General features: G+C 44.1%; 1 protein-coding gene across 1 annotated transcript in view; it reads left to right on the top strand.

Annotated features, from left to right (window-relative positions):
- Positions 1–1,813: 1,813 nt before the first annotated feature.
- The window catches only part of SLC26A3 (solute carrier family 26 member 3), a gene marked incomplete at both ends in the record, with an annotated part of 32,603 nt that continues 10,236 nt past the window's right edge, over positions 1,814–24,180 (top strand). The window contains 15 exons of the mRNA XM_083366538.1: positions 1,814–1,983; positions 4,546–4,685; positions 5,161–5,271; positions 7,162–7,319; positions 10,181–10,345; positions 12,583–12,735; positions 13,753–13,835; positions 15,336–15,483; positions 15,973–16,086; positions 16,175–16,252; positions 17,808–17,903; positions 19,725–19,831; positions 21,832–21,901; positions 21,997–22,089; positions 24,054–24,149. Of these exons, the coding sequence (XP_083222664.1) occupies positions 1,814–1,983; positions 4,546–4,685; positions 5,161–5,271; positions 7,162–7,319; positions 10,181–10,345; positions 12,583–12,735; positions 13,753–13,835; positions 15,336–15,483; positions 15,973–16,086; positions 16,175–16,252; positions 17,808–17,903; positions 19,725–19,831; positions 21,832–21,901; positions 21,997–22,089; positions 24,054–24,149 (1,782 nt within the window). The remainder of the gene's footprint in view (positions 1,984–4,545; positions 4,686–5,160; positions 5,272–7,161; positions 7,320–10,180; positions 10,346–12,582; positions 12,736–13,752; positions 13,836–15,335; positions 15,484–15,972; positions 16,087–16,174; positions 16,253–17,807; positions 17,904–19,724; positions 19,832–21,831; positions 21,902–21,996; positions 22,090–24,053; positions 24,150–24,180) is intronic.

The following is a 24,180-nucleotide window of genomic DNA, read 5'->3' as shown; positions in this document are numbered from 1 at the left end:
GCTAAAAGTTAAAATGAAAGAGAGCAAGTTATAGAAAACACAAAGCTGTTATCCTTTCTACGCCTAGCCTGCCAAATCCACCAAGTTACAGTGTATGATAATATTCCCATCCCAAATATTTATGCATTGGATGGAAGGTTGCATGGTATTTTACTGAATATTTGCGGGGAAAAATTGGAACATGAGATGGGAAAAATCGAGGGCGGGAAACTTTATTTGGCCATATTGCTTTCGGCTCTCAAGGAATTACAAAACAGGGGCTGGTTGTTTTAATTCTTTAAAAAGAGAATTTCCCTGAAGGGGTCACTATCAACCCCCATGGTCAGTGGGATTATCCAGGAAGTCAACGCTGTTATTATTTAATTATTGATCATGTGGAAGGAAAAGTCTTCATCAGGGTCCAGTCCAAGTCAGGAATAAACAACTTGGTGACTGCTTTAGAAAGAAGGTTGCAGTTTATTGAAGAGGAGAGCCAGACAGGAAGAAAAAGAGAGAGTGAGCACACGTAGTAGGGAGTGGGTTTTTATACCCTCTTGGGCTTTTGTTTGGAGTTGTTTCCTGTTCCTGTTTGAGGCTTTGTATTTCCTGTGTCATGTACTTTGACCTGAGTCCGAGTGTGCCCCTTTGGCATCTGTGGGTTAATCCTATTGTGTCCTGCCTTAGAGTGTGGGTGAGGTATGTAGACTTTAGGTGTCTTTGTCTTCCTAAGCTTCTAGCTGGAGGCCTCCAACCTTCCTGAATGGATTATCACACCTGCATTTCTACAGAGCTGGTTTCTGCTCGTGGGAGGGAGACTTGGGGCTATTAAGAAAAACTTCAAAATTCAGACGCTTGGCAACTGACTCGTATTTATGACGGTTGCAGGATCCCGGGGTCAGGGGATCCCCTTTTGCAACCTTCTGACCAGCAAAGTCCATGGGGATTCACTTAACAAAACGTGTTACTGACTTAACAACTCCAGCGATCCATTTAACAACGGTGGCAAGAAAGGTTGTAAAAACGGGGCAAAACTCATTTTGTTTTGCTTAGCAGCATTGATTTTGGGCTCATCTGCGATCGTAACTCAAGGACTGCCTGTATTTGGATGGAATAATCTGGATGGCTATAGATTAGCAGAAGAATAAATGTATTTCTTGGCTGCTCGTTTTAAAGCTTCGGCAGTCCAGATACAATAACCCCACTTTAATCAAAAGAACTATTGGTCCAGCACAGCAAAATTAGCTTTCTCACGTTTGAGATTCTCGGTTTACAGAGAACACTAAAAGGAAATGAAACTCTGGTGATCGTTACTATAAATGTCCATATAAATCCCAAACCCACAAACTTGCTCTCGGGTTTCACAATTTTCTCAAGTGTAAAAACAAAGGCAACCTTGATCATTTTGGCTCTGCTCCATCCTTCACGATGAAAAGGACGGGTTTAAAGCAGCAGCGTTGCCTTTTTCTCACCATTATAACTGCCAGCACACAAAAAAGGCCTTGATCGTTCTAATCTTTGAAACCATTGACCCAGAGATAGCCAGAAAAGCTGCCTTATATTTTAGCTCTTTTGTCAGAGTTGTGGTAGTTGTGGTGATGGGGACCGAGAGTTTTATTTTTCCTTGCCAAAGAGTGTGGAAATGGAGATGGAGGAGGAGGAGGAGGAGGAGGAGGAGGAGGAGGAGGAGGCTTCACTATTATATTCCTATTCTGTTTGATCTTCAAAGGTGAGAGTACTTAATCAGGGCTTCACTCAACTGTGGTCTTCAGGATACTAAGTTATGTTTTAAAGCACAGCCTGTTATTTATTTTCAAGCCTTGAAGGGATTAAAAAGATGGAGGACTCAATCAGCTACCAGAAGAAACACTTTGGCAGAGAAATGGCAGAAAATAACCAGTATGTGATCACCGGACCAGTTTACTCAGACCTATCATTTGATGAAGAGCACCAGAAGGTCCATAGACACCATAAAACCTTGCTGGACCATCTCAGATTGTGCTTTAGGTAAGAGGCTTGCTTTTTTTAAAAAAAACAAAAAAGTCATACTATAAACAATTAGGGGTCGATCCTTGTCAGGTTTTCAAATCAGGATGGTGAGATTATGTGGTGGTGACCTGAGGGAAGATTTTCATTGACCTGATTCATCCATGGCCATAAGCCGTAGTTTCAATTTGGCTTACTGGCCAAAACAGAATCGACTGAATTAGCACAAAAAATACACAAAAATAACTTTATACAGGCTGCGGTGTCTAGATTCACACCACACGTTACCTGTCCAAACATACAGCCTTCCCATTTAGAGCAGAATGTGAACCAAGTGGGCGGCTAGTTAATACAATCATGGTGGCTGATTAATTTGTAGCCAAATATCTTGAACAAACCCAGGTGGTGTTAATAATTTATGCGTCTATAAAATCCGGCGAGTGGATTAACCGATTATTACAGATATCAGTTAATCATGGATGATCATATTGCAAGAGTCAGTATTGGGGTGCTGAAAAGAAATAGAGAACCTCAAAAATATAGCTTCTCACTTAGTATCCTGCTATTTTATTCCACAAGGGAAGAGGATCTTCCCTTCACATTGTCAAAATACAGGATAACAGAGTTGGAAGGGACCTTGGAGGTCTTCTAGCCCAACCCCCTGCTCAAACAGGAGACCCTATGCCATTCAAGACAAATGGTTGCCCAATCTCTTCTTGAAAATCTCCAGTGATGGAGCACCCACAACTTCTGGAGGCAAGCTGTTTCACTGGTTAATTGTTCTAATTGCCAGGAAATTTCTCCTCAGTTCCTGGTTGCTTCTCTCCTTGATTAGTTTCCATCCGTTTCTTCTTGTCCTGCCTTCAGCCGCTTTGGAAAATAGCTTGACTCCCTCTTCTTTGGGGCAGCCCCTGAGATATTGGAAGACTGCTATCATGTCACCCCTGGTCCTTCTCTTCGTTAGGCTAGACATACCTAAAGTAAAAAAGGTAAAGGTTCCCCTGCACATGCGTGCTAGTCGTTTCCGACTCTAGGGGCCGGTGCTCATCTCCGTTTCAAAGCCGAAGAGCCGGCGTTTGTCCGAGGACGTCTCCGTGGTCATGTGGCCGGCATGACTAGACACCAAAGGCACACGGAACGCTGTTACCTTCCCAGCGTAGTGGTCCCTATTTTTCTACTTGCAATTTTTACATGCTTTCGAACTGCTAGGTTGGCAGAAGCTGGGCCGAGTAACAGGCGCTCACTCTGTTACGCAGCACTCAGGATTCGACCCGCCAAACTGCCGACCTTCTGATTGACAAGCTCAGCGTCCTAACCCACTGAGCCACCGCATCCCTCAAGACATACCTGCTTCCTGCAATCAATCATTCATCGTATGGTTTAACCTCCCGTCTTCGGATCAGTCCCCTAAATACGGTTGCAGTTGTCTCGGCTAGCATGGCCCATATTAGTAGTAGAATATTTAGAATAGAATAGAGCTGGAAGGGACCATGGAGATCTTCTAGTCCAGCCCCCTGCTCAAGCAGGAAAACCTATACCATTTCAGACAATAGCTGAAGGATCAGTGCTTTTTTGTTTTTTTTTAAAAAAGGTGCCGGAACTCACACACAGCTCCGACTCCAGTTGAAAGCCCTTTACGGAGCAGGGAGGTGGAGAAAAAGCTGCTTTAGGGAGTGATTTTGCGGGTCCCCAGAAGCCAATCCGGGCTCCAGAAGCCTTTTCCAAGCCTCTGGAGCCCGGATCGGGCCACTGGGGGGCTGCAAAATTATTATTATTATTATTATTATTATTATTATTATTATTATTATTATTATTATTATTATTATTATTAATTTTATTTGTATACCGCCCTTCTCCCGAAGGACTCAGGGCGGTGAACAGGGCAAACATATAAAATACAAAATTACAAAAGTTAAAAAAGAATTAAACAAAATGCCCAAGGAACAACAATAAATTAAATAATTTAAAACAACATTAAAATCCCAACCCATCCCCCATCAGGCCAGGCCAGCTTGTTCGAACAAATAAGTCTTCAGATCGCGTCGGAAGGAGCGAAGGTCAGGCGCCATCCGGAGCTCAACCGGCAACCGATTCCATAAATCCGGGGCGCCCACAGAGAAGGACCTCCCCCTGGGGGCCACCAGATGACATTCTCTAACCGGTGGCACCCTGAGGAGGCCCTCTCTGTGGGAACGCACAGGGATCACTGCACGGCCATGTATCTGGGCTCCGGAGGCTTAGAAAAGGCTTCCGGAGCATGGATCGGCTGTGGCGGGGGTGCAAAATCACTCTGCAGCCATATAGCCGGGTGGTAGAGGCCTTTTCCAGGCCTCCAGAGCCCGGATCGGGCTGCTAGGGGTCCGCAAAATTGCTCTGCAGGCATACCTGGACTTGCGCTGGTAGCTTAGAAGGAAATGGTTCTTCGGTTCAAAAAAAGGTGCCGGAACGCTGTTCTGTGCGTTCTATGATAAAAAAAAAAAAGCCCTATGAAGGATTATAGGATTTTCTCTTTGACATAACATTGTTTCCGTGTAAAATGTCCGTATTTGAACCGTTGCTTAATGCTCTGTTGTGTCTTTTCAGGTGCACCCCACAAAGGGCCAAAAGTGCCGCTCTCCATTTGTTTCCTGTGGCTTCCTGGTTACCTGCATATCAGATCAAGAATTGGCTTCTTAGCGACCTGGTTTCCGGAATTAGCACAGGGCTGGTCGCCATCCTACAAGGTGGTTCTGGTTAATAAGTTGCATCCTTTTCTCTTTTTTACTTTCATGAGGTGCTGTCCTCACCACCTCAACTTACGACCGCCGTTGACCCCCCCCAAATTTCTCTTGCTAAGCAAGAGAAAGTGAGGTTTGCCCCCATTTTTACAACCTTTCTTCCCTCAGTCGTTAAGTGAATCACTTCAGTTGTTAAATTAGTACATGGTTGTTAAGTGAATCTGGCTTCCCTCATTGACTTTCTTTGTCAGAAGGTCTCAAAAGGGGATCCTGTGTCCCCCACCGGGACGCTGCGACTGTCATAAATACGAGTCAGCTGCCAATCATCCATATTTTGATCACGTGACCGTAGGGAGGCTGCCACGGTCGTAAGTGTGAAAAATGACCGTGTCACCTTTTTTTCAGTTGTAACTTCGAACGGTTATAAGGTGAGGACTATGTGTAGTTTTTCACTCAATGTTATTTTTCTCTTCTCCCGAAGGCCTAGCCTTTGCTTTGTTGGCAAATGTTCCTCCGAGTTATGGACTCTACGCAGCCTTTTTCCCCGTGGTTATATATTTCTTCTTTGGCACGTCCAGACATATATCGGTCGGTAAGTTGAACTTAATTCTAGTGAGTTTGGAGCCAAGGTGTTAATTAGCCTCGCAATATCACACGCTCAACCGAACTGAAGTTCAAATTACATCATTTATGATCAAGGGCAGCTGAGAAGAACCATAAAACATAATCCCAGGGGTCAACACAAGCTATTTGTCATAATCACGTTCAAGGGAGGCAGCATAAATATGTGGCCTAGGGTGATTTTTATGACTGCGGAGGACTACCAAGCCATGAAGGAGATCGAAATTTCTATCAAGCAAAATTCTATCGAGGAGAGAAGCCACCTAGAAATAAAGAAGGAATTTCCAGACAGGTAGAACAACCTGCCTCCAGAAGTTGTGAATGCTCCAACCCTGGAAGTTTTTAAGAAGAGACTGGACAGCCATTTGTCTGAAATGGTATAGGGTTTCCTGCCTGAGCAGGGGGTTGGACTAGAAGACCTCCAAGGTCCCTTCCAACTCTGTTATTCTATTCTGTTCTGTTCTGTTCTGTTCTACTCTACTCTACTCTACTCTACTCTACTCTACTCTACTCTACTCCACTCCACTCCACTCCACTCCACTCCACTCCACTCCATTCCATTCTCCAGTTTCTATTCTATTCTGTTCTGTTCTGTTCTGTTCCGTTCTGTTCCATTCTAATCAAGGAGAGAAGCAACCTAGAAATAAGGATAAATTTCCTAACGGTGAGGGCAATTAACCAGTGGAACAGTTTTGCCTTCAGACGTTGTGGGCGCTCCATCACTGGAGGCTTTTAAGAAGAGACTGGACAGCCCTTTGTCCTGGGTGGTATAGGGTCTCCTGCTTGAGTAGGGGGTTGGACTAGAAGACCTCCAAGATCCCTTCCACCTCTGTTATTCTGTTAAATGTAGATGTGCCTGCAGAGAACAATATTACGTCTCGATGAAGGGCCCCCAACCTATGGTCTGCGGCCCAGTACCAGGTTGCAGCCTGTTGGCCACAGGGGCCCCGGGAATACTTGGCGAGTCCCGCCCCACTCGTGGTAGCACCGCCGTGTGGGCCCTAGCAGCCCCATTTGCGCATGCGTGGGGATGCTATCACCGCCACCAGCATCATGTGCACACTCATTTGCCCGCTGTTCCCTTTCTTTCCAAGCCACCAAGCCGGAAAGGTTGGAGAACTCTGGTCTAGATCAGATGTTCTCTTTTCTTTCACACAGGGAACTGTTTCATGCAAGTAGTACAAATCCTGCTGTAACATTCAAGTTGTATAACAAATTTCGGGTGGAATGATTTGTGCAGTCCGAGGGGAGGTAGATACGGACTCCTCGAGGTAGTCCTTGACTTACGACCAGTTGCTTAGCAACAGTTCAACGTTTTAATTGACTCAAAAAAGGGGACTGATGACCTGGGTTTGAACAACCAACCGTTGTGTTAACTCCACAGTCATGCGACTAAATTTGGGGCATTCAGCAACTGAGTCACATTTATGGGTGTTTGCGGTGTCCCGCGGTCATGTGATGGTTTTGTCGAAACCTGGCACTTCTGGTTTTTGGCAAAAGTGCACCCCTAGTGAACCATTCATTCACATAACAACGATAGCTTTTCCTTAACTACTGTGGGATGGTTGTTAAGCAAACCAATGCTCTGAAAGGTGAAAGGACAGAGAAGAAGAGAAAAACCAGGCCAAAGGGGGATAATCAGAGTGGTGAGGAGTGCACCGTTGAAAGATCTGAGAGATCCCATGAGGGAGAAAATCTATGAGTTCCCTAAGAGTCAACCATGACTTGATCTCCCATCAACCTCTTCGTCATTGTGATAGAATTTCATTAGCGATAGATAGACTCCTTCTCTAGACTACGCAGCATAAAAATCACAGTGGCTGTTTGATGGACAGATAAATGAATCAATTGTGTCACACAGGACCATTCCCCATCCTAAGTCTGATGGTGGGAGGAGCAGTTTTGAACATGGTCCCAGATGAACCTGGGAACTCCAACGTGACAACGAACAGTTCATCATTGAACCAGGAAAGAGTTATGGTGGCAGCATCCATTACAGTCCTGGCTGGCATCTTTCAGGTAAACATTATGAATGTTTCCCTGTTTTTAGTATTTGAAGCCATGCCAAACTTGTTACCAATTTCCAAACATTGTCCTATCATTCTCTTCTTGATCTCAGAGGCATGCCTGTTAGGTAACATCGTGACATTTTTTCCTGTCCTGTCCTCAACGCAAGTAGTAACTGCAAGGCAGAGAAATTGCTGCAGAACCTTTAGTTCTAAGGGCACGTTCAGAAGCATGAAAAAAAAAATCCTCAGGACCAGGGCTTTTCAACCTTTTCACCCATTGTACCACTTTTAGGATATGGCAACATTCGAGTACCACCAGTCACTTAGCAAGGTGTCAAAAACTTGATGACCAAAAAAAAAGGAAAAAAGTGATGAAGTACAGGTAGCCCTTGAGTTACAACAGCTCACTTAATGACTGTTCAAAGTTACAATGGCACTGAAAAAAGTGCCCCCCCAAGCCACAGCCGAGCAACACACCTGCCTGCCCGCCCGGCAGCACTCTTCCTCCTGTCCGAGGTTTTCATTGTTGTGAGCATTTCTGTTGGCAATGGGGGTGGGGTGGGGGGGTGTTTGGTTTTTATTTCCCACCCCCCCGTCTGCTGGGTGGTTGCAGCAGGTTTTGGTCATTTCACATGACCATGGGACACTGTGACTGTCACAAATATGAATCAGTTGTGAATGTATCTGAATGTAAATCACAAGACCCTGGAGATGCTGCAACATTCCAGCTGATTGGCGCTTCTTCTGGACTCAGTAGAAGCGCCAGGATCAGCGCCGAGCTCCAGCTGGATCCTGGCGCTGATCCTGGCACTTCCGCTGAGCCCCGACAGCTCTGCAGCTCCAGCCATCTCTCGCTCAGGCTTGTGTGGTGCTGCCATTCCCCTCCCCCGCTACCACTTTTCTAGGATGGTCGCGTACCACCTGCCAGGTGCCAATGTACCACAGGTGGTACCCGTACCACTGGTTAAAAAGCCCTGCTCAGGACTATTTTGCTAAATAAACAGTTGTAACCTGAGGACTGCCTGTACCCAAATTTACAAATTCCTTCGTTCCACTGGATCAAAAGAAATTGATTTAAAAAAGAAATCGAAAATAAGGTGATTTTTTAAAAAAAGACAAAACAACAAGCACGAGAGGGGACAAAATTATTCACTGTTATTCACTATTTAAATATTATTTTCATGAGTTTAATAGCAACCGTATATTAAGTAATATCCTACGAATGTAGGAGACATGTAGGAGAAGGAATGGCAGGACCTGGGGGCGGAATCAAAAGAGGAATCACCCTAGAATCCCTACGTAGCCACAAATGGACTAGGTCCAGCCACCCTTGGATTCCATTAACCAGTATCTAACTCCAAGCAGGTACTAACCATTAACCCAAAGGTGCTTTTTCAAGAGGCAATTGGACTTTTTTGTTTGCCGTTGAAGACGTTTCGCTTCTCATCCAAGAAACTTCTTCAGCTCTGACCAGATGGTGGGGAATGGAAGGATTTATATTCCTTCCAGGCAGCTGGTCATTTGCATGCTTTCAGAGCATCGTTGAGGCCATTTGGAGGTTTACCTGTGTCCTCAGGGTCACCTGAGTAGTGAAAATGTGCGTGGAGCCAGGATGTTTTCTGCCCTGTGTGTTGTGATTCCTTGCCAGCCAGTGGATCCGGCAGCTGAGTCTGAGGAATCAGATGAGGAGGAGGAGGAGGGGCCCGGAGTGACATTAGAGTCAGAGGAAGGCTCTTACAGTCAGACGAGGAGCCTTGGCCCCTCTACTTGCGCTCAGGCTGAGACACAGCTGTGCTGGGAGCCTGAGTTGGACAGTGATGAAGCACAGTTGGGACAAATCCAGGATGCACGAATGCACTGGCAAGAGAAGCGAGTAGGACAGAGGAATGCAATGGGGCGGCTCCAAAGGCAAAGGAGAAGGCATTAGGAAGCCACGCCTTGGCTGAGTTATAAAAGGGACGGTGTGGGAGCTGCTGGTTGCCCAAGGCAACCGTTCGTGTTGAGGATCGAGTTTCTGTGAACTGTGCTTGTTTGCCTTGGACATTGACTCAGGTCTGTGAATAATAAGGGGTTGTTTTTTTCTTGCGGTTCCTGCCTGCTTGTTGGAAGAGGGGCTTCACCTTGTGAGCATAACAAGGACTCACATAGGCTGGGACAGAACACTGTGTCCCTTCACTGTTGAAGACAGATGCAGGCCGTCGGGGATGACTTTGTGTCATCTACATCTCAAAGTGAAGTGCAAATGGTTCCTGTAGGCCGCAACGTTTTCTGGAAATCCACTCATACTCCCGCACCATTCGAAGGGACCCAGGGCAGGAAACATCCTGCAGCCAAGATGGCTCCACACCCCTTTGCACTACTCAGGCGAGCCTGAGGACACAGGGAAACTCCAAGTCGCCTCGACGACTTGCTAAAAGAATGCAAATGACCAGCCCTCTGCCAGGAGTATAAATCTTTCTGTTCCCCCACCATCCGATCATAGCCAAAGACCCTTCTTGGGTGAAAAGCGAAACGTCTTCAGATAAAAAAATTCCCCCACCGTCCAATCAGAGCTGAAGAAGCTTCTTGGGTGGAAAGCAAAACATTTTCAAGAAAAACAAGAAAGTCTAGTTGGAAAAGCACCTTTGGGACAACCGTGAGCTGGATTGACTGAGAATCTCCATAGCACTAACCATTGGTTGAGAAGATCCCAGTGTATAGGCTTTTAGTAATAAATCAGCTTAATTGGCCCTTTACGAGTGGACCCATCCTTCGCACCTGGCACAAAACGATCATTCCTATTCCAAAACAAATGTCCCCAGTTTAATTTTCAGCTTTCCCTGAGTCCTCATTTCTTCTTCCATCCCTAATGCCATTATTGTTCCACTCCAGCTAGTCCTGGGCGCCTTTCGCTTCGGCTTCATCGTCATCTATTTGTCTCAGCCACTAATTAGTGGATTTACCACGGCGGCGGCGATACACGTTTTTGTGTCTCAGCTGAAGTTCATTTTTCAGCTACCGGTTGAGCCATTTAATAAACCGCTCGGACTCATCTGGGTGAGTGTTACACAGCCCAAACCCTTATTTCTCACTTCTCTGGTTTGCTATTGTGAATTCTTGCTGCTGTTTTTCCAAGTCCAGGAGTCCTTGACCGGCAGCGGTTCGTTCAGTGACCGTTCAAAGTTACAACGGCACTGAAAAAAGGGACCCATGGCTGCTTTTCACACTTGCCACCTTTGTAGCCTCCCCATGGTCACGTGATTAAAATTCAGAGGCTTGGCAACCGGTTCATACTTATGACCCTTGCTGTGTCCCAAGGTCACGTGATCCCCTTTTGCGACGTTCTGACAAGCCAAGTCAATGGGGAATCCAGTAACAACTATGTCGCTAACTGAACTGCAGTGATTCCCTTAACACTTGTGGCAACGGAGGTTGTAAAATGGGGCAATCCCCATTGAACCACTGTCTTGCTTGGCCAGGGACGTTTTGGACTCAATTGGAGTCAAAGGTCAAGAGCTACATTTTATTTATTTATTTATTTATTTATTTATTTATTTATTTATTTATTTATTCGGTTTATATACCGCCCTATTCCCAAAGGACTCAGGGCGGTTTACAAGGCAAAATTTAAAAACAATCCAATATAAAATTAAAATAAAATTAAATCAAGTCTAGCCGCAAAAATTAAATCACAATTTAAAAACATTAAAACCCCTCAGTCCAGACCAGATAGCTCAAAGAGCCAGGTTTTTAGGTCCCGGCGAAATGAACGAAGGTCGGGGGCAGTCCGGAGTTCCGTTGGCAGTTGATTCCATTGGGCAGGCGCGCCCAGAGAGAACGCCCTCCCCCTGGGGATCGCCCGTCGGCAATCCTTGACCGGCGGTACCCTGAGGAGGCCCTCCCTGTGGGAGCGCACAGGACGATGGGAACTTGATGCCGGCAGCAGGTGTTCCCTCAGATATCCCGGACCCATGCCATTTAGGGCTTTATAGGTCATCACCAGCACCTTGAATCTCCCCCGGAGGGCAACCGAAAGCCAATACAGCTCACGGAGAAGAGGTGTTACATGGGAGTATCGGGAGACTCCCATCACAACTCGCGCGGCTGCATTCTGCACCAGCTGAAGCCTCCGAGTGGTCCTCAGGGGCCACCATTCTGCCCAGTCAGAATCCAAACCGGCTCAAATCTGAGCGATTTTGTCCGTCAGATGATACATGCCATCGCAACAAAAGCTTTTGGGCATTCAAGTGCTTTTTTCCAGTGTCAAACTATTGTATTGGTCCAAGCCTTTTCTTGACAAATTTAAATCTATGGTACTCCTTAAAATATAATTGTGAAAGGCAATTGGATCATCAAACTCATTGATCTTTGACTCAAAATTGCCCTGAATATTTCAGAGAAGTATCCAAAGGGACGCCTTGATTTCTATGGTTATAATCAAGCCATTAAGATCACTTTTTTTTTCTAACGATTGATTGTGTCCAATTCTCAAAGCTCTACCAGGACAAGCCTCCCATGCAGTTTGCTTGGCAAGGTTTTCCAGAAGTGGTTTGCCATTGCCTCCTTCCTAGGGTTGAGAGAGACTGGCCGGCCCCAGGTCACCAAACTAGATTCATGTCTAAGGCGGGACTGAAACTGACAGTTTCCCAGTTCCCAGCCCGGTGCCTTAACACCAGGAGAGCCTTAACACTAATAAGAGAATAACAAAGTTGGAAGGGATCGTGGAGGCCTTCTAGCCCAACCGTCTTGCTCAAACAGGAACCCTATATCATTTCAGACAAATGGCTGCTCAATCTCTTCTTGCAAATCTCCAATGTTAGGGGACCCACAACTTCTGGACCAAAACCACCTGCCACAACTACACCAAACAGCCTGTATGATCATGATTACTATAGGGTCTAGGCGGCTAGCCTTAGAAGGATTTTGTAATTCTGAAGCTGTATTCACACACGCCCTTAAGCCATGAGCAGCTCTTGGCTTTCACCTCACAGTTAATTGTTAGAGGCTTGGATGATACCAACCAACCAATCAAGAATAAACCATGCAGTCACACACAATTCACTCGTCTCCTGTTTGGCAAAATCGACAAACCATGATCAGTGACCACCACAAGGCATGATTTTGCACTGATTCTATTTTCAAGTGCCTTTGTGCTAACAGCAACTGACTCCCTTTGCTGTTTAATGTGGCACGTGAAGATGAACGTGGCCTGTATCAAAACACAATTGATCCCGTTCCTTCTTCATTTGCAATTATGTCGTATTAATACCCACTTCCTTCTTCCTTTTTAACAGACCCTTAAAAGTATATTTGAGCAAATCACCAATACCAACATTGCAGATTTAGTCACTGCACTCATTATCTTAGTCGTTGTGACAGTGGTCAAGGAACTGAATGACCGTTACAAAACCAAACTGCCAGTGCCCATTCCGATTGAAGTCATTGTGGTAAGAATACCTCCATTTTTTTTTTGGCAAGCCAAAGTATATTGTAAGTTTTTTTTAAAAAAACTTTAGATGTTTTCGGTTCTGTTCTGTTAGAAATTATTTTTATATGTAGCACCACAGATCAAACAAAGTGTACAGTCACCATGTGCTTTACAGCTTAACTGTTTAACTGTAACAGGAAACAGAAAACTCTACTTGCCACTGGAGAACATATAGAGTATATACCCTAAACTTGTAAACACTGCCATCTACTGTCTGAATACTACTGTAGTTGTTGCACAAAAATATATTCCAATAGTGAATTCCAATATGTTCACATTTAACATTTGTTCAAATGGTGACATCCTTAGTTGGGGGCAGGTCAAAATGTATCTTAGCCGAGGGAGCCAACATTGTCCAAAGACATTTTTCATGATCATGTGGCCGGCATGATGATGCCAAGGCATACCAAACACTGTTACCTTCCCACCAGAGTGGTACCTATTTATCTAGTCACATTTGCATGCTTTCAGACTGCTTAGGTGGGCAGGAGCTGGGGCTAGTAACAGGAGCTCACTCCATCATGCAGTACTTGGGTCTCAAACTGCCATCCTGGGCAAGTCCAGCGTCTTAACCGCTAGGCGACCACATCCCAGTAGATGCTAAGGCCCTGGCCTTAATCAACCCAAGTCTTTTCCTCAACAGAGAAAGATGAGTTTGTTCCTCAATTAGGGCATGCTCTCAATTTCCCACGAACGCAAAAAGGAAATGACCCCATCAGCCCTTACTCTTAAAAACATCATCAATTCAAACTGACAAATCTGGGCTCAGGTTTCAGACATTCTTCAAGTATAAAGACAATGAAAACTCGATGGCTTTTCTCCATCATTCATGGTGAAAGGACAGGGTAATATTGAATAGGCACTCAGTCGTTCTTGAAGAACTTGAATTCTATACAACGAAGTGAAAGTAAATATTGAAATAGCCGCTTGAAAACTTGCAAAGTTTTTTTTAAAACCCTGTTGTTCTTCTTTCCAGACAGTCATAGCAACTGGATTATCTTACGGCTTTCAATTCAAAGAGAAGTTCCAGGTAGACACTGTTGGAACATTAGATATTGGGTAAGCAGACAGTATCTGTATATATTAATGAAAACAGATAGCTTTGGGGTTGTTTTTCCCTTCCTACTAAAGTTTAGCCACAATTATAAACTGGAAGAGCTTCCACAATCCAGTTTAAATGCTTTGTAAATGGAATCCACCATATGGGCTATAAGCTTAAGCATACAGGAAGTCCTTGACTTACAGCAGTGGTGGTGAACCTATGGCACGTGGACCAGAGGGGGCACTGGGAGCCCGCTCTGTGGGCACGCGTGCCTCGCTCTTTGGCTAAGATTTTGCAGGAAAAAAACCATTTCTCAAGCCCCTTCCTAGCCAAAACAAGCCTCTGGAGTGAGCGTGCTGTTTTCAGCCTTGAATTATATCAAGTCTGACACCAGAAACAGACTAACAGATGACCTGAGTGCTGCATGTGTTGCCCTCAAACTTACAAAGTATAAGCCAAGGCTAGACAAATGATCAGCATGCATACAACAGCAAAAATCACATTCATTCTTCAAAAACACGCCAAAGGCAAACTTTTACTTTTCTGTAAAAAGTTGTACCATTGAAAGCTTTCTTATTGTGTTTTTCTTTTAAGACAAAAGATATTAATGTACAAGTTGTTTTTTCTAAACTAAAACCTCCGTATTTAGATTCAATTGCCGTGTTGGCACTTTGCGATAAATAAGTGGGTTTGGGGTTGCAGTTTGGGAACTCAGTCTCTAAAAGGTTCACCATCACTGACTTACAGCCATCCATTCAGTGACTGTTTGAAGTTACAATGACACTGAAAAAAGTGACTTACGACCGTTTTTCACATTTATGACCCTTGCAGCATCTATGTGGTCACGTGATCAGAATCCGGATGCTTGGCAAATGACTCCTATTTATGACGGATTGCAGCATCCCGGGGGGGGGTGTCACGTGATCCTCTTTTGTGACTTTCTGACAAGCAAAGTCAATAGAGGAAGCCAGATTCACCTCACAACCCATGTTACAAACTTAACAATCACAGGGATTCACTTAAAAACTGTGGCAGGAAAAGTTGTAAAATGGGGCCAAACTCAATAACTGTCTCCCTCAGCAAACAAATTTTGGGCCCAGTTGTGGTCGTTAAGTCGAGAAATACCTGTATGCTGGAGCAATGGGTCACCCGTGAGGGAGTTGCAGACTGGAGATCCTGTTTTATATTGGCCTGCATTGTTCTTATCAGGCAGATCAGATCAGATGTAGTGGGGAGAGGGCAGGGGTCTTCAAATTTGGCCACTTTAAGATCTGTGGACTTCAACTCCCAGAATTCCTCCGTTCATGGAAAAACCCCTCTCCACGGAACTGGTCCCTGGTGCCCAAAAGGTTGGGGACCTCTGCAGACCTCCTGGACCCCTAAAAGCAGGGACAAACTACCAGCTCACCGGGTCCCAAAGTGTCTTTCTCTAACTTAGCCATCTGTACTGAGTCAACCAGTGCTAGGAAAACTACACGGGGCCTCCGTTTTAAAGTCCTCCTCTGCCTTCATTCCAGATTTCAGGCTCCAGTTGCCCCAGATATCAAGTACTTCGAACGTTGTGTAGGAGACGGCATCTCTATTGCCATTGTTGGCTTCGCTGTGGCCTTTTCAGTGGCTAAAGTTTATTCCATTAAGCACGATTACCCCATTGATGCCAACCAGGTAAGCCTCTAGCGCAGAGGTCTCCAATCTTTCTCGGTGGGTGGACCGGTGGGAAAGGGAGGGGGGAAGCATTTTTCACATGCACGCACACAAACTGGGCCACGAGCACGCACGACGCAAATGGGGCAGTGCTAGCACCTGCCTGACACTCACTAGCACCGGCCCATTTTTGTCGCGTGGGCACTGGTGCTGCCCCATTTTCACTGTGCGGTGCCCCGTTTTTGCCGTGCAGCACCCTGCTTTTGCCACGTGGTGCCCCATTTTCGCCACGCACTGCCCCATTTTGACTGTGTGGTGCCGTTTGTGTAGCGGCGGTGCTAGCACGAGTGGGGGTGAGTGCAGGCACATGTGTGTGTGCACTGGCCAGCGGTCCCATGGTGGACTGCAGCCCACAGATTGGAGACCTCTGCTCTAGCAACTGTGAAAACTGTTGTAAGTTGAGGACGACCACTGTTACCTTGCAGCGTGTAATTTGTGTGTGTTTTAAAGGAATTAATTGCCTTTGGAATCAGCAACATCTTTGGAGGAGTCTTCAAAGGATTTGCAGCAAGCACTTCTCTATCAAGGTCTGGAGTGCAAGAAAGCACCGGGGGCAAGACACAGGTATCTGGAGACTTAAGGTGTTGCGGTAAATGAATTACCCCAAGTTGTTTTACAGGAAGTGTGTTAACCAAGGGCTTTTGTCACACAGATTGCTGGACTCCTCTCAGCTATCATTGTCATGATTGCTATCTTAGCCATTGGCTATCTCTTGGAACCACTGCAAAAGGTACCGGCGTTGGGAGCTAGTCGGTTGGGTTGGGTTGGGTTACTACGGGGGGCATCCTTTTCTGTAACTGGTAGTCCTCGACTTACGACCACAATTCAGCCCCAAATTTCTGTTGCTAAGTGAGACAGTTGTTAAGTGTGCTTTGCCCCCTTTTATGACCTTTCCTGCCACTGCTGTTAAGTGAATCACCACATTTGTTAAGTTAGTTGCAAGAATAGAATAGAATAGAATAGAATAGAATAGAATAGAATAGAATAGAATAGAATAGAATAGAATAGAATAGAATAGAATAGAATAGAATAGAATAGAATAGAATAGAATAGAATAAGAAATAAGAATGGAATGGAATGGAATGGAATGGAATAGAATAGAATAGAATAGAATAGAATAGAATAGAATAGAATAGAATAGAATAGAATAGAATAGAATAGAATAGAATAGAATAGAATAGAATAGAATAGAATAGAATAGAATAATAGAATAATAGAATAATAGAATAAGAAATAAGAAATAAGAAATAAGAATGGAATGGAATGGAATAGAATAGATAGTGGAATATAGAATAGAATGGAATGGAATGGAATGGAATGGAATGGAATGGAATGGAATGGAATAATGGAATAGAATAGAATAGAATAGAATAGAATAGAATAGAATAGAATAGAATAGAATAGAATAGAATAGAATAATAACTTTACTGTATTGTTGTCTTCAAATGTACACAAATCGGCATGCATTAAAATTAAATTTTGTTGGATTCAGCTCTCAAAGGATCACCAGATCCGATATGTGCTACATAAATATGACAAAAATAAACAAATAAATACAGAATGATGCATATACCCACATAGTATATTATATGACACAGAGAGACAACATAGTCTTGTTCGGGTTAGGTATACATGTGCATGGCGAGAAAAACGAATCTTGGGAATTTACCAGGTGGATGGCATAGGGAACAAAGCCATTACAGAATCGGATAGTCCTGCTAGAAATACTCCTCCCAGTGGGAGCAACAGAAACAGACTGTTAAAGTGGGCGTGTGGGGTCTCTAATGATGCTTTAAGCACATATGAGCGCTTATAAGCAGCATCCTGAATACCAGGCAGCGAGCTTCCTATGATCTTTTCAGCTGTCCTCACCACTCTTTGTATGGACTTTGTATCTGAGCCACTGCTGCCACCAAACCAGACAGCTAAGTGAATCTGGTTTCCCCATTGTCTTGGTGTGTCAGAAATTCACCAAAGGGGTTCACATGACCCCAGGACACTTACAACCATCATAAATATGAACCAGCTCCCAAGCCTCTGAATTTTGATCATGTGACCATGGTTGTAGGTGTGAAAAACGGTCATAAGTCTCTTTTTTGGTGCCGTTGCAACTTTGAACAGTCACTAAATGAATAGTTGTAAGTCAAGGACTATCTGTACTCTGGGATACTCCTCTCTCTCTCTCTCTCTCTCTCTCATCTCTCTTTATCTCTTGAATTGTGGTTTTTTTCCTTTTCTTTTCCCGTGTCTGTCTTTCAACATGTACGTTATTCTTTCATTGACAGTCAGTCCTTGCGGCTTTGGTTCTGGGCAATTTGAAGGGGATGTTGATGCAGTTCACAGAGATTGGAATTTTGTGGAAGAAGGACAAGTGTGACTGTGTAAGTGGCTCCTCACCCAGCTATGCAAATAGCGATTCAAACATAAACAATGTCCTTGAGCATGTCTGAAAGGGAGACCAAAAGCTGGGGAATCTGTCAGCCATTTTGTTCAGCTTTGGGGAAGTTGGCGATTTCCCCCCACTCTGCTCTCACCTTCACAAAAGGTTTACAAAAGGAGTCCTGGTGGTGCAGTGGTTAGAATGCAGTATTGCAGGCTAATTCTGCCCACTGCCAGAAGTTCAATCCTGACCAGCTCAAGGTTGACTCAGCCTTCCATCCTTCCGAGGTCAGTAAAACGAGGACCCAGCTTGTTGGAGACAAGATGCTGACTCTGTAAACCACTTAGAGAGGGCTGTAAAGCACTGTGAAGCGGTATATAAGTCTTAAGTGCTATTGTTAAAAGGAGTTTCTTAATCACCTCCCATACACTATTCAACCAACCATGCTGGATTAACTAAAGCTAGTAAGTGCTTAGGGACGCGGTGGCTCAGTGGGTTAGGACACTGAGCTTGTCAATCAGAAGGTCGGCAGTTTGGTGGGTCGAATCCCGAGTGCCGCGTAACAGAGTGAGCACCTGTTACTCATCCCAGCTTCTGCCAACCTAGCAGTTCGAAAGCACGTAAAACTGCAAGTAAAAAAACAGGGACCACTACGGTGGGAAGGTAACAGCGTTCCGTGCACCTTTGGTGTCTAGTCATGCCGACCACATGACCACGGAGACGTCCTCGGACAAGCGCTGGCTCTTTGGCTTTGAAACAGAGATGAGCACTGGCCCCTAGAGTCAGAAACGACTAGCACGCATGTGCGGGAGAACCTTTACCTTTACCTATAGTAAGTGCTTTCATTCGTAAATAGCATTCATGTTTGTGTATTTGGGTGAATATAGAAATAAGAGCAATGGACCCAAAAGAAGGCAACAAAGATCCATGGACCTGAAAATACAGATTTGTGTATTCATGTTGATGGGATGTCTAAAGCTCAATCTTTAGTGCTCTCTGAGTTTTATTGTTTTCTGCAAGAAGTCTCATTGCCCAAACTAGGTAACGTTATCAGCGCAAACCCCACTTCCTTCTAGCACTGACGAGGTTGCCTAGTCTGGTAATGAAATGTCTGCAAGAAAACCACCAAGGTCAGAGAGCACCAAGGACCCTGCATTTCAACTCTAAGCTACAAATATTCTCCTTTATTGGTGTCTAATGGGATATATAGTTTTATCAACAGCGTTTCCTTAACATTTCCAGACAGAGCTGGGGAAAGTGTCTGAAAATCTGGAAAACCACTGCAAAACAGAGTTCAAAAAATTAAGCAAAACTGTTGGAAAAGTTGGGAGGAGGGCTCAAGTAAGGAATTACATAAATACAAGAGGGCAAAGTCTGACTGGCCCTGAATGCCTTTGAGCCTTATCTGGTCTTTCCCATGTGAAAGTTGCCAGTCGGGGAGATTCCTGTATTATAGGCAGAGGACAATAAAGTAGCTCTTGTGAACTCTAGAGTTGTAAATTTGGTTGTCTGTACCTGACAAAAACAGACCAACATCTGACTTGATACAAGGCAGTGTCTAAAGTTCTGTACATTCCTAAATTCCTTGCATGCCTACTCAAAAAGCCACAGCTATGTCTGCATGTCAAACTATTCATATTGTCATCTGTTTATCAGCCATAATTTTTTACAAAAACGTTACATGAACCATCCCTATTGCTTCTAGCGTGGCTTCTCAGATCTTGCTGTTGGTGAGGACCAGAAATTCCTTGCTGGTAATTTTCTCTAGTCAAATATACCAATGGTTTCATGTTTATTTAATGGGTTTTTTTGTTGTTGTTAGCTTGTCTGGATTGTGACGTTCCTGGCTGCCCTTCTACTGGGACTGGATCTTGGCTTAGCTGCTGGCCTTGGATTTGAGCTCCTGACCGTTGTATTCCGGGTCCAGTTGTAAGTAAATACATATTTCATTTGTCAGCTCAACTTCCTGAAGCGGATTAAAGACATAAAGTCATTTCGAGTGGAGTGAAATCCTTTAACCACCACATTATGGCCCATTTTCTGTCACAAATACACTACAGACAATATGCAGATCAATATATGCATCATATTTTCCTATTTTTCACCTGGACTGATGCTGTAGTATCTCCAAGGAAGTATCCATGATGCTGTTGTCAAGTGTTACTAAGCCTGCAGCCCTATGCATTTGGTATAGGTACTACTCATTTAATGACAAATCACTTAGTGACCATTCAAGGTTATGATGGACCCTCCCCCCCAAAAAGGTACTTATGACTCAGATTTAAAATTCCAAAGCTCCCTTAGTCACATGCTCGTGTTTGGGCTGCTTAGCAACCAGCTCGTATTTATGGCCATTTGCAATAGTCTGTGGTCACATGACCACGATTTTTGTCATTTTTGTGTGTGTGTGTGTATGCCAGAAACTGGCGTATACTTCCAGTTTCCAGAAGGGGAAAAAAACCCACCCATTACAAACAAGGGATTCTCTTGTGCTCTTCGCTTAATGACCGTGGCGTTTGCTTTATGACCGGCACCTTCGCTTAACAGCCACCACCACAAAAAAAAAAAAGTCATCAAATTGGTTCAGTCACACAATGAGTCACTTAATGACTTAATGATTTACAGACATAACTCCAGGCTCGATTACGGTCCTAAGTCAAAGGCCATGTCCCTAAAGATCTACAAACGCTAAAGATGTAGAGACTGCTAGAGACTGTTCTTGCTGTGCAGTCATTACAACATGTCCAACTCTTTGCGACCTCATGGAGCACGGCATGCCAGATCCACCCCTGTCTTTCACCGTCTCCTGGAATTTGCCCAAATTCACGTTCATTGCACTGACGACCCTTTTCTAACCATCTCATCTTCTGCTGTCCCCTTCTTCCTTTGCCTTCCATCTTTCCCAACATCAGGGTCTTCTCCAAGGGGTCCTCCCTCCTCATTAGGTGACCAAAATATTTCAACTTCTGTCCTTTCAAACGAATAGACAGGGTTAGTTGATTTCCTTCAGGATTGACTGATTTGATCTCCTTGCAGTCCAAGGGACTCTCAAAAGTCTTCTCCACAATTTCAAAGAGTCAATTCCTTGAAAGCATCCGTTCTTTGAAATCATCCATTCTTTGAAAGCATCCATTCCTTGGAAGCATCCATTCTTTGAAAGTATCCATTCCTTGGAAGCATCCATTCTTTGAAAGCATCCATTCCTTGGAAGCATCCGTTCTTTGAAAGCATCCATTCTTTGAAAGCATCAATTCCTTGGAAGCATCCATTCTTTGAAAGCATCCATTCTTTGAAAGCATCCATTCCTTGGAAGCATCCATTCTTTGAAAGCATCCATTCCTTGGAAGCATCCATTCTTTGAAAGCATCAATTCTTTGGAAGTATCCATTCTTTGAAAGCATCCATTCCTTGGAAGCATCAACTCCTTGAAAGCATCAATTCCTTGGAAGCATCCATTCTTTGAAAGCATCCATTCCTTGGAAGCATCCATTCTTTGAAAGCATCCATTCCTTGGAAGCATCCATTCTTTGAAAGCATCCATTCCTTGGAAACATCCTTTCTTTGAAAGCATCAATTCCTTGGAAGCATCCATTCTTTGAAAGCATCCATTCCTTGGAAGCATCAACTCCTTGAAAGCATCAATTCTTTGAAAGCATCCATTCTTCGGTGCTCAGCCTTATGGTCCAAGTCTCTCTCACAGCCATACATTGCTACTGGAAAAAGAGATATTGCTTCCAGAATATCAATTTGGGTAATTCTCCCTATATTTGCTTGAAGGCAGCACCATTGAATCCAACAAAGGATATCCCCAAAGTTTGTAGCTTAAGGGATAATACAGATATAAGCAAAGGTCCACATCATTATTAGAATAACAGTGGGTCCCATTCGTTTTGCATTAATCACAGCTCATTTACCTCTTCTCTTTTCAGTCCAAAATGCACACTTTTGGCTAATGTTGGAAGGAATGACATCTACAGAAACAGAAAAGACTACCCAGATGTAAGAACACTGTGTTGTTAATTGCAGTAATTTCACACGCACAAATTTTGGCAGGGGAGCGCCTCAAAATTAACAGGTGATGTTTTGCTGTCTAGATATACGAACCGGAAGGAGTGAAAGTTTTCAGGTGCCCGTCTCCAATCTTTTTTGCTAATGTTGACTTCTTCAAGGAAAAATTGACTGCTGCGGTAAGTATTGCGTAGGCCGTAATCTTATGAGAAATGATCTCCCATAAAACTTTTTAATTTTAATACAGTGGTGGGATTCAAAGACCTGAAGAACTGATTCTCTGCATGGACGCCATTTCCGGAAGTCCGTTCTGAGTCGGGAAGACCTCCCAGGCCCAGAATGGCCCCCCAGAAGTGCATGGCACCACTTCCGGAAGTCCTTTCTGAGCCTCTGAGGCCTGGGGGAGGCCTCCCAGGCTCAGAACGGGCTTCCGGAAGTGGCGTCCACGCACTTCCGGCGGTCCGTTCTGGGCCTTGCAAAAAAAGGCTAGGGCATTAGCCGGTTCACCAAAGTCAGCAAAAAAATTAGCTACCGGTTCTACTGAACTGGTGAGAACCGGCTGAATCCCACCACTGCATATTATATATGTATATGTATATGTATATCCATATCCCACCACTGCATATTATATATGTATATGTATATGTATATGCATATATGCATATATGCATATATATATATATATACATATATGTGTGTGTGTGTGTGTGTGTTGTTGTTGTTGTTGTTGTTAATTGCGAAGTCGTGTCCGACCCATCGCGACCCTATGGACAACGTTCCTCCAGGCCTTCCTGTCCTCTACCATCTTCTGGAGTCCATTTAAGCTCACGCCTGCTGCTTCAGTGACTCCATCCAGCCACCTCATTCTCCGTCATGCCCTTCTTCTCTTGCCCTCAACCTTTCCCAGCATGAGGCTCTTCTCCAGTGAGTCCTTCCTTCTCATCAGGTGGCCAAAGGATTTGAGTTTTAGCTTCAGGATCTGGCCTTCTCAAGAGCAGTCAGGGTTGATCTCCTCTAGGACTGACCGGTTTGATCGCCTTGCAGTCCAAGGGACTCGCAGGAGTCTTCTCCAGCACCAGAGTTCAAAGGCCTCCATTCTTTGGCGCTCAGCCTTTCTTATGGTCCAGCTTTCACTGCCATACATTGCAACTGGGAAGACCACAGCCTTGACTAGACGCACTTTTGTTGACAGGGTGATGTCTCTGCTTTTTAGTGTGCTGTCTAGATTCGCCATGGCTTTCCTCCCCAGGAGCAAGCGTCTTTTAATTTCTTGGCTACAGTCCCCATCTGCAGTGAATATATATATGTATATATATGTTAAGTATTTGTCAAGGCTTTTTTGAATGCACCTTGCTAATTAACTCTTATATATATATATGTATGTATATATATATATGTATATGTGTGTCTGTGTGTATGTGTGTTTGTGTGTGTGTATGTGTGTGTGTGTATACACATCTTTTATACCTCACAAACATTTGTACAATATCCCAGAAAAATCTACTTTGTCTTTTCCTTGAGAACTATTTCAAATGCACATGTGTGAATGTTTGCTAAGAGGTAGAAATTCAAACAGGTCAAAGAGGTCTAAGATTGTTGTACAGGTATTCCTCGACTTACAACAGTTCATTTAATGACCGTTCAAAGTTGTAACGGCACTGAAAAAAGTATCTTATGACCGCTTTTCACATTGCGACTGTTGCAGCATCCCCCAGGGTCACATGATCAAAATTCAGACGCTTGGCAACTGACTCATATCTATGACGGTCGCAGTGTCCTGGGGGGGGTCACGTGATCCCCTTTGGCGACCTTCTGACAAGCAAAGTCAATGGGGGAAGCCAGATTCACTTAACAACCGTGTGGCTCACTTAACAACTGCAGTGATGCATTTAACAAATGTGGCAAGGAAGGTCGTAAAATGGGGAAAAAAATTCACTTAGCAAATGTCTCACTTAGCAACAGAAATTTTGGGCTCAATTGTGGTCGTAAGTCGAGGATTACCTGTACAAAATAAAATATATAACTAGAATCTATTTAAATCAATTCCATATTCTCCACTTGAAAAAGTACTTACATCGTACTAGGATGATTTTTTTTAAAAATGAATCAAATATCTGCTAACAACAATGATTCCATATTTCAGGTTGGTTTTAAACCATTGAGGGTGTTACAGAAACGCAACAAAGCCCTAAGGAAAATGAAGAAGATGTTAAAGAAGGGAGAACTTCAAGAAACTCCAGTAAGGATCCTTAATTATTTAAATGGTAACA

Source organism: Vipera ursinii, assembly GCF_947247035.1.
Source record: "Vipera ursinii genome assembly, chromosome: 6".
NCBI classification, from domain to species: Eukaryota; Metazoa; Chordata; class Lepidosauria; order Squamata; family Viperidae; genus Vipera; species Vipera ursinii.
The sequence above is the reverse complement of the archived record's forward strand: the minus strand, read 5'-3'. Positions and strand labels throughout refer to the sequence as shown.